Source organism: Lolium rigidum, chromosome 2, assembly GCF_022539505.1.
Source record: "Lolium rigidum isolate FL_2022 chromosome 2, APGP_CSIRO_Lrig_0.1, whole genome shotgun sequence".
Lineage (NCBI taxonomy): Eukaryota > Viridiplantae > Streptophyta > Magnoliopsida > Poales > Poaceae > Lolium > Lolium rigidum.
This window is the reverse complement of record NC_061509.1, coordinates 16,828,322-16,838,680: the sequence shown is the minus strand read 5'-3', so window position 1 is coordinate 16,838,680 and position 10,359 is coordinate 16,828,322. Positions and strand designations below refer to the sequence as shown.

Here is a 10,359-nt window from a genome sequence, read left to right as displayed (position 1 = left end):
CGCCCACCGCGTCGTGCCCTCCGCCTCCACGCCCGCACACAAGTCGCCCACTCTCGTGGCACGGAGCCAGCCTCCACGCCTGCACTCCAGCTGGCCACCGTGCCCCACACCTCTATGACCGGAGGCTGCCGCGCTGAAGAAACACGGCCGGCCGCCGCCACAAGCAACAGCGCCACCGTTTTCCCACGCAGGAGATGCAAAATCCGCCGCAGCCATTCTGCAGAGGCACATCTTGATGGAATAGGAAGAACCAATGGATCCTATAGCATCGTGAGTATACTTTGATCTGCAAGTAGCAACTTTGATTACTGAATCATGCACTACCATCTTATTTCATTTGCAACGTTTGCCATGCTGCAATCGCATGTCGATCCACCCACACGAGATCGTTGTTTAGTAGAAATATGTTTATGCACTTCTGCAGTGTATGTATACTGTGTCTGGGGCACCACAAAAAAGATTAGTTCTCATTCATCTCTACTACTTATAAAGGCACGAAGTGCTGTTGGAAAATTACATCTCAACCGCACATCCACTCACATCGTGCATACGCGATCTCTCCATTCTCCCCACTTCCTTCCTTCCATCAGACGCGGTGTCATCACTTCAGACGATCACATCCTTGATGTCCGCCGCAATCCAGTCAAAACTGACTCCACTAATCTCGATTTTCTCGCACTTGTTCAAGCGTTCTGTGCGTTTATGATCTTCACCCTCCAGACCACCGCACGGGTGGGCCGACACCCTCTGCACCCCACGCCCACGCCCACCGCGTCGTGCCCTCCGCCTCCACGCCCGCACACCAGTCGCCCACTCTCGTGGCACGGAGCCAGCCTCCACGCCTGCACTCCAGCTGGCCACCGTGCCCCACACCTCTATGACCGGAGGCTGCCGCGCTGAAGAAACACGGCCGGCCGCCGCCACAAGCAACAGCGCCACCGTTTTCCCACGCAGGAGATGCAAAATCCGCCGCGGCCGTTCTGCAGAGGCACATCTTGATGGAATAGGAAGAACCAATGGATCCTATAGCATCGTGAGTATACTTCGATCTGCAAGTAGAAACTTTGATTACTGAATCATGCACTACCATCTTATTTCATTTGCAACGTTTGCCATGCTGCAATCAGTATCTGATCCACCCACACAGGACTGTTGTTTAGTAGAAATATGTTTATGCACTTCTGCAGTGTATGTATACTGTGTCTGAGGCACCACAAAAAAGATGAGTTCTCATTCAGTATTGTAAATTAACCTCGGCTCAATTCCACGGGTAGCACTTACTTGACACTGTTTGGACTACATCATCCACAAATTCAGATATGTATCCGCACATGTGTGATGTCTTCTTTTCGGATGGAACGCGAATGTTCATCTTGATGTGCCAATTGACTTCTCCATTAGCCATTTTCTACTGCACCACCTGACGGGCATTTTTGATAGGCTAACCTGAAGACCATGATTTCCCCGCCAAAGCTACAATTCCTCTAGAAGTTCCCAGGGCATTAGTAGGTCTGGAAGGTGAGGAATCGAACAGGACTAAAGGCACATGATATTTAGAGTTCCCATGTCGCACGAATTGCTCTCTATATTGCAACCAAACAACAGTTTTTCTCAATAAATTATATCTCAACCAAACAATGATTTTCCAGTGGAAATCCACCATAGCGTATATTTTATCCGCAACAATTTGCTGATGCAGGTACAATATCCAGTGTTAAATTCCTTTTACCTTCTCTATTAGTTCAGCACCAAATTGTTCCTACTAAGTTGTGATATGCTCAGGTTTAATTTATACTCCCTCTGTTTCAAAATAAGTGTCACAACTTTTTCTAGATATGGATGTGTCTACACATCTGTATCTAGACAAAGTTGCAACATTTATTTCAGAAATTATTTGCATACCTGATTAATATAACACAGATTGCATTACACAGGTCATGGGAAGAAAAAATTATTGTTATGTCATCTTCCACTTCCAATTGGGCATATTCTCCAATGCAAGATATAAGCAACACCCAGTCCTTCGATGGATGAGATAGTTGTGTTCTTCTTTGTGTCTTTTTATTGCATCTATTTTGAAGTTAACAACACCTAGAGAGCTTTTACATTCTCAACTGATTTCATATTGTTGTAAATACTGAAGTTAGTAACACCTTGATAGACTTGCATCTGTTTTCTATCTTTCCTACATTGTCTGAGAATGAATCTGGTGTCTCGCTAAGTTAGGAGAATGAATCTGCACAAAGGGTAGTGTTTATGAAGACTACCATTTTGTTAACCCAAGGTTACTGCATTGGTGTTGTATATTGCTCGGTTTATTCAGTTGATGAACCTGCCTGTTATATTTTGATTGTGTTTGGAGGATAAATACTAATACTGTCTCCTTTCCTCTTTTGGTTGTTCTAGAAGAGGACTTAAGTAGCAGGAAGCAATAAATTTTCTATTACTCATGTTACTAGCAATAAGTAGTGGTTCACATATGAAGAAATTTTTGAGGTAAATTTACCATCAGACGAACAACAGTCTCTGAACTAGGATGTACTTATGCTACTCTGATCATTTATAGCTCAAAGAGATTTCTTTTGTTCATATAGTCATGTAAAAGTTGAGTCTATTACTCTCCATTAACTGTGTATCTATGTTCGTAAATTGCGATTTCTGCTTTGCACGATTTCAAGTCTACTGAGAAAGATTGAGGTATTATTGTTGTTCAGAGATAAATACACAAGCCCTCTTTTCCAGAGTTTGTTTTAACATGATGTGGCAGTATGGCATAGCAGAATCTATGTATCTGCTTGGGGTCTTGGTGTGACAGCGAGCAGCAGGTATGTATATATGTATCTGTTGGTATCTTAGTTCCGTTCCCTGCACGCCCCTAAGTACCTGGCTTTTGGGTATTTCAAGTTGCAGATTACGTGATTTTGTCATACGTGATTTTGGTAGAAAGCACAACCACGCATCCTTCTGTGTGCTCATATAGCTACATGTTTCAGAGTTAGCACTCTATAATTTGGCACTTGGCATCATGATTTATCATTGGTGCTTCATAGGATGCATGCCCACAATGAATATGTATGTACACGCGTACTTACCATAGGCCTGAGCTGAAACTAATTAAGATCAGTTTGACGGATCTGTGATATGCGCGTACACTAATACCTTTGACAGGTTGGTGTTGTGAGAAAAGAAGATTATGTTTTTGGAGAACTCGGGATAGAGGATATCGATCAGCAGTTAACGGCCATTAGTGAACGTGATTTAGCGGCCATGAAATTAACTACAATGAAGTCTTTTGGCACAGATTGTTGTTCCGTTCCATCACTATCCAAGAAACAATCAGTTAACCATTTCAAGTGTAGCATCCTCTGCGTGGTTTAATACGCTACGATTTAATTTGATGTTTCTTACAGTTGCATGTTTGAGCCATTTGCATCTTGTGATGCAACTGGTCATCTGGATAAATGTAAGGAGAAGAAAACATGTTGGGTGCCCTCCTCCACGGTAGCTCCTTATTTACCACAAAGATCCATGTTTGATCTCTCTGATTGCCTACGCTGCCACGCTGGAACTCATAATTTAGCTGACATCCTTTCAATTGTTAAAGTAGACCATTAAGTATTCATCTCAAAAGAACAATGATTGTTCTATTTTTTCCATTATATTGGATTCATATTAGCCGATACGTGCATGGCACCTGCAAGCTTACTAGTATACATGCAGTTCTCCTGCATGGTTTGAAAAAAAAACGTATTGGCCGTGCCGCACACCAGGAACCATTGGCTCCTCCCAGTAAAAAGGATTGTTAGCCAAAATAGAAATGACAAGTGTATTTACACCTGGTCCGGATGACGCAACCAAAGGCAACGTTCATGGATAACCCTGTCCACTGTCCATAAATAAATATTCATCAGTCACTAAATCAGCTCTTCAAAACACAATGTGGCCAACAGAACCTACTTGCTAAATGTATGTTCTGTTAATAAGTGGATAAAGCAAAAGATCCCTCTTGGCTGAACCCACTTCTTTTTCATGTGCTTATTATTTGAAGTTGTTAATGGAGGGTGCTGGTCAGGGTGCACCCTCAATGCATTCTGGAAATATCATTCCACCATTATATGTGCCTGACAATCGATATCTCTTCTTTCTGGAGCTCATTTGGCAACAAGTTCATGTCCAATTTTAGTGTTTTATATCTTGATTTTCATCTGATTCGTAGTTTCGTACCCACTCTATGCTATTTTTACAGAAGTTCCGAGGACAGCAGCTCCTCTTGACCAATTTTGAAATCCTTGAATATGATGAGGAAACAATCAGCACACCAGAGTCGAGTTACATCATTATCACGGGGCAAGCGCCCAAGGATAGCTGTGCGTCGCAGTTAAATTTATGCGGCAGTCAGCATTGAGTAGTATACACTGAAGTACAAGTAAAATAGAGATCATGAGTTATTATTGGATTCAAAGAAGAAAAAAAATGCAAGATATGTGTTCGCACATGTGATTATTAGAGAAGAAGTTAAGTGGTGAAATTGATGGAAAATTAATACTCCACCAAAACCTTCTTCCATTGTGTAGAACTTCATTTCCCTTCTCCTCCTATATATAGTCAGTGACATCTTCACAGGAGCGGATCTTATATACATCGATCACACTCTGCATACTACCACACTCCTATATTCACACTTCATGCTTTCCTTTCACAGTCTCTTCGTTCTTAATAACACTTCTATATAGTGTTTGTATGTCCGAAATTTCTAACTGCACCTAAACACGGGAGATCGATGATGATATAGAATTTAAAGCCGAAATGATATGCGTCAGCTCAAACACTTGTCATGTGTAGGAATAGAAGCCATCAGGAGAGAAGCAACCCGTTGGATGATGCGAATCCGTCAAGAATGTCGGCATTACCCCATTGTTTTGGCCGTCCTCAACACCACCGTTTGGAAGCAATGCCTATTTTCGAGCTCGCTTGAAGAGACCGATCTGTATAAAAAGTATTGTGAATAGCTTGCCTCGGAGTTGGAGGTGCATCGCCCACATCTAAAACAAAACAAGTGCAAACAATTCACGATCTACCACTCCACCTGGCCTGTGGCACGAGGATCGAATTCAATCGTCTAGGCTTGGTTTGGTTGTCAGGGTAGAAAAAACCGGGCAACCATATCCCCACGGGGGATTTTAGGGTGCATCCGGGATCCCCTCCCCCACCGGGGAGATCCGTCCCTTTCTGGGCCCGTTCAGTTTGGATGAGATTAAGACGGGTTGGGAGGTATTAGCCGGTAATTGACCGCGATTCCCTGCCTTTCCATGTCAAAACCCCCGGGGCAGGGTGTAACCTAACGAGGCTTTCCTATGTTTCTTTGGCAGTAGGGGAGGAAACGCTAGTGATACGGAAAGAACGAGAGAATTTGGAAGAAACACCTTTGCAAGTATTTTTGTGTGGTAAGATAACAACAACCATTTCAATTAATATTTACTGTATCATTGTTGCAAAAGTTCTAAATTATAGAATTGCACCATTTGACTTGATCAACTTCAAATTTAGCTAGCAGAAATACAAACAGCACCAACTGCACTCGCCCAACACCTCGATAACATCTCCTCGCCGACAACCAGGGGAGAAGGCCGACCACCTCCAGGCTCCTTCTTCGCCGTCCGCTTTGTTCCTACTCGCTAAGAGCTTTCGCCGGCCGCCGTGCTTCTGCTCGTCGAGCAAGTCGCCGGCTGTTGTGCTCCTACTCGCTGAGAGCTTCGGAGGCCACCATGCTCCTGCTTTGGGTCAAGCGGTGTGTTTTGGCAAATGTGCACAAAACTGTATGGTACTTGGCAAAGCCAAAATCAAATGACGTGCTTAGTAGTGACAAAAGCGTGCAGGAAATTTTACATGCTATAAAGTTCTAAATTCAAATTCATGACATAGGTTAACCTACATGATAGACAAATTCTACACTGAACAGTACCCAATGCAAGATGGGGTATGAATTTGGTCAATTGTCACTACTGTCGCCAAATTTATCTATAGAGTATTTAATTTTCGAACTAGGTTTTATGTTTGGACTTGGATTTGTATGGCATTCATGTTCTACTGCAAGTCTGCAACTGTCAACCAGCCTCGGTGGATCTGATACTTCCCCCTGGTTGAAGCCAAGGTCTCTTTCATTTTTGACAGTACGCGTGAATGGCAAGTCTTCTGTACTCAGAGATCTACGTGGAGCCTCTGGTGGGGCCAGCCGTCATCGCGCTTACGTGGTCGTCTCCCATTGGCTACCTGCCCGTCAACGCGGCCTCTGATTGGCCGGAACCACTCACGCCACGTCTCGCAACGGACACTTCCTCGACCCCGCCTCATCCCAGCCGTCCAACTGTTCCGCATCGCGGCCCCTCTTATACCCTCGTCTTCCTCTGCCCGGTCGCTTGTGGAAACTTCCGGTTCGGGAGATCGAGCAGAGAAGGACGATGGGAGGGCGCGGGCTCCCGCTGCTGCTGCTGGTGATCTCGGCGCTCTTCGCCCAGATCCGCGCGTCCGAGCCGGTAATTGGTCTATCAGATCCTCGTCCTGCTACTTGCAGTTCGTCTTCGCTCATTTTCTGGGTGAGATTTCTGAGATTTTGTGGTTGGCGGTGCAGTTGTTCCACGAGACCTTCGACGAGAGCTTCGAGGGGAGCTGGGTCGTCTCCGGCAAGGAAGAGTACGCAGGTAATTCCTCCGTCTCGATTGCGTCCTGTGCCTGTTCGGTTGGATCTGTGAGAGATCCGCGGTGGGCGGGTTTAGCTTAGCGGGCGCGCCTGGGTTTCTGATCTGGCCACGCGGTCCTCTAGTGGCTTGCGAGGTTCTGAATCTGATCTGTTGCATTTGGAGCGAGGCGTTTAGCGGCTACTGTCGTGAGATCTAGAACCTGCTGTGTTCAGTTTATAAGGCAGATGTCTGTTTTGTTACTTCCTACGAGGAATCCATTCATTCGTGTGGGTCTGCCACGCCATGCATTGCCTTGCGGCTTGATGACAATAGGGCGAACTCTGCAGTGGGCTAGCTTGTTTAGTCGTCAGTTCGGTGTTTCAGTTTGGTAGAGATTAGTGCGCAAGAGTAGAGTGAGACATCCCTTATGTTTTCAGAAGCGAATTGCCCATATTTAGTCTTATTCCTGCCTACTTTGTGTAATTAATATGCGTATAAACTGCGTTTGCAACGTAAAGCAATTGCAGCAGTTGTCTGCATAATTATACCAACAATTTACGCGTGACTTTGTGTTGAGTTAATTGAAACTATATTGCTCTATCTACAGTTTACCTGCTAGCAGTATTCCTTTTCACATCAACATCTGAAATTCTAATCATGTGATACAAGCAAAATGCAGCGCCTATACCTTAACTACCCAAAATAACTAGTTGGCTTATGGTGGCAACCTTATAGTGTAGTGATGTTGTGATCAGGATTCCGAGATAGAGATGACTAACTGTAAGATCATGTGCTTGAAGTCTTGTCATATAGTTTATTTACCTAGGTTTTCTGCATTGAAACGTATGCCTCTTGTTCTTTGATTATCAGCATTATTTCCAATGTCTTATCTAATGTATGTGTCCCCAGTCTGCTAGATGATCATTCAGAATCCTTTTTTATGTCAAAATTTGTTCTTCCACCATTACCTTCTGTTTTACTTTTTCGTGGATCAATTATTCATGTAATCTGTAATGCAGGTGTTTGGAAGCACGCCAAGAGTGATGGCCATGAAGACTATGGCCTCCTTGTTAGCGAGCCAGCCAAGAAATATGCCATAGTCAAAGAGCTTGATAACCCGGTTACTTTGAAAGATGGGACAGTTGTCCTGCAGTTTGAAGTGAGGCTTCAGAATGGCCTTGAGTGTGGAGGTGCTTATCTCAAGTACATCCGCGTTCAGGATACCGGATTGGACACCAAGGAATTTGACAATGGTACTCCTTACACAATTATGTTTGGTCCTGACAAGTGTGGTTCGACGAACAAGGTGCATTTCATCCTTAAGCACAAGAACCCCAAGACTGGAGAGTATGTTGAGCATCACCTCAAGTCCCCACCTTCTGTCCCATATGACAAGCTCTCTCATGTCTACACGGCTATCTTGAAGCCGGATAATGAGCTGAGAATTTTGATTGATGGGGAGGAGAAGAGCAAAGCAAACTTCCTGTCTTCTGATGATTTTGAGCCAGCACTTATCCCATCAAAGACGATTCCTGACCCTGACGACAAGAAGCCAGAGGACTGGGACGAGAGAGCTAAGATCCCTGATCCAGATGCCACCAAGCCTGATGACTGGGATGAGGATGCCCCAATGGAGATTGTGGATGAGGAGGCCACCAAGCCAGAAGGATGGCTGGATGATGAGCCTGATGAAATCGACGATCCCGAGGCTGCTAAGCCTGAAGACTGGGATGATGAGGAGGATGGTGAATGGGAGGCACCGAAGATTGACAACCCCAAGTGCGAGGAGGCACCTGGATGTGGTGAGTGGAAGAAGCCAATGAAGCAGAACCCTGCCTACAAGGGCAAGTGGCATGCACCCATGATTGATAACCCCAGCTACAAGGGAATCTGGAAGCCCCAAGAAATCCCCAACCCAGAGTACTTTGAGCTGGACAAGCCTGACTTTGATCCAATTGCCGCCATCGGAATTGAGATCTGGACGATGCAGGATGGCATCCTGTTTGACAATATTCTTATTGCTGATGATGAGAAGGTAGCCAACTCTATCCTGGAGAAGACATGGAAGCCCAAGTTTGACGTTGAGAAGGAAAAGCAGAAGGCTGAACAGGCTGCGGCGGGTTCGTCAGACGGCCTTTCTGAGTTCCAGGTAATTTAGTCTTCTGACATTTTCCAGACAAATATGTTTGATATCCCTTAAGTGAGCAACCATGTTTGTTGGCCAGGGGCAATATTTTATCCCATACATTCAGCCAGTTTCTTTTATTCAACACTTGAATGTATCACTGCTTGCATCTTATGTAATATATCGCTAACTGATTTGGTTTTGCATACTGCAGAAGAAGGTCTTTGACGTTCTGTACAAAATTGCAGACATTCCGTTCTTGGAACCTTACAAGACCAAGATCATTGTAGGGACTCGAGAACCTTGCTTTTCTCCTGTATTGAAACTGTTTGGTGACTTCTCTGAAAAATCACACCTAATCTCTCTTTGCTTTGCAGGATGTAATTGAAAAGGGAGAGAAGCAGCCGAACATTACAATTTCGATTGTTGCCTCAGTCGTTGTTGTCCTTGTCAGCATTCTTTTCAGAACCCTGTTTGGTGGCAAGAAGGCAGTGGTAAGTAAATTCTTTCAGCAGGACCAAATGAGACAGTGGTAAATCGTTGCGGTATTTTCTTAAAAACTGGACCAAACGAGACTGATTGCAACTTGTGCTTGTACCAGGCACCTGTGAAGCCCGCCGCTGAGGTCAAGAAGGCCAGTGCCCCAGAAGCTGATGCAGCTGGAAGCAGCGGTGTCACGGAGGAGAAAGAGGATGAGAAGGACGACACGGCTGCACCACGCAGAAGGTCACGAAGAGAGACATAGACTCACTCAGTCTAGGACCCCTAATATTTTGGACGTCTCTCGGCTCTAGTCTTTTTCGGGAACGCCTTGAGTGTATAATTGAAGAATCGTGTTACCCTCGTCTGCTACCTGTAGTTTTAAGTCGCCAGAATTTACGAGCTGCCGTAGCTTCGATTGTTTGTGTGCTGTCCTGAATCAGCTAGAACAGGTTTTTCTTTTGTTTTATATGTGATGAATGAACAGGAAACATGTTTTTGATACTTGTATCTCGTTAAATCAGAAGCTATCTTGTTGCTGCTCGTGGACCGTTGTGGAGTCCGTGGTACTCACTCCTTTCCATGGAACATGTCGGAAATTTATTTAAAATCGAACTATCTGATACTATTTATTTCTTACATACATTTAAATTTAAATTTATAAAAACTTTTCCAGGTTACGAGGCATCCTGGCTTCCCTGTATGAACGACACTCCATGCAGACTGATGTATGACGTTGGAGTACTATGTTTAATTCACCCACTTCAATTTATGCAATTGTGGAGTATGTAGGCTCACTTATTTTAGTTTGTATCTAATCTTCTTTAAATGTAGCTAAAATATTTTATATTGATGCACGGAAGTAGTAATTCTAAAAGAGTCTCAGTGGAGTGGAATTAATGTTCGGTCAGTGTTTTGGTTGGATCAATCGTTGCTTTCTAATTGATTCAGTCCGTAACGCTATTCTTTTTTGTTTGTTTAACAATTGTTTAGTTGCTCACCACGTGTAGAGCAACTCTAAAAGAACATGTAAAACGAGCTGTAACCGAAAAAGTTTGGCGACAATATGGGTTCAGA

At 44.3% G+C, this 10,359-nt stretch overlaps 1 protein-coding gene across 1 annotated transcript; it reads left to right on the top strand.

Moving 5' to 3' along the window:
- Positions 1-6,419: 6,419 nt before the first annotated feature.
- On the top strand, positions 6,420-9,786 carry LOC124691349 (calnexin homolog). Its single transcript, XM_047224634.1, has 6 exons — positions 6,420-6,533; positions 6,629-6,698; positions 7,697-8,826; positions 9,017-9,088; positions 9,180-9,296; positions 9,404-9,786. Exons 1-6 carry the CDS (start codon positions 6,459-6,461, stop codon positions 9,545-9,547), a joined length of 1,608 nt encoding a protein of 535 aa, XP_047080590.1. The 5' UTR covers positions 6,420-6,458; the 3' UTR covers positions 9,548-9,786.
- Positions 9,787-10,359: the final 573 nt, after the last annotated feature.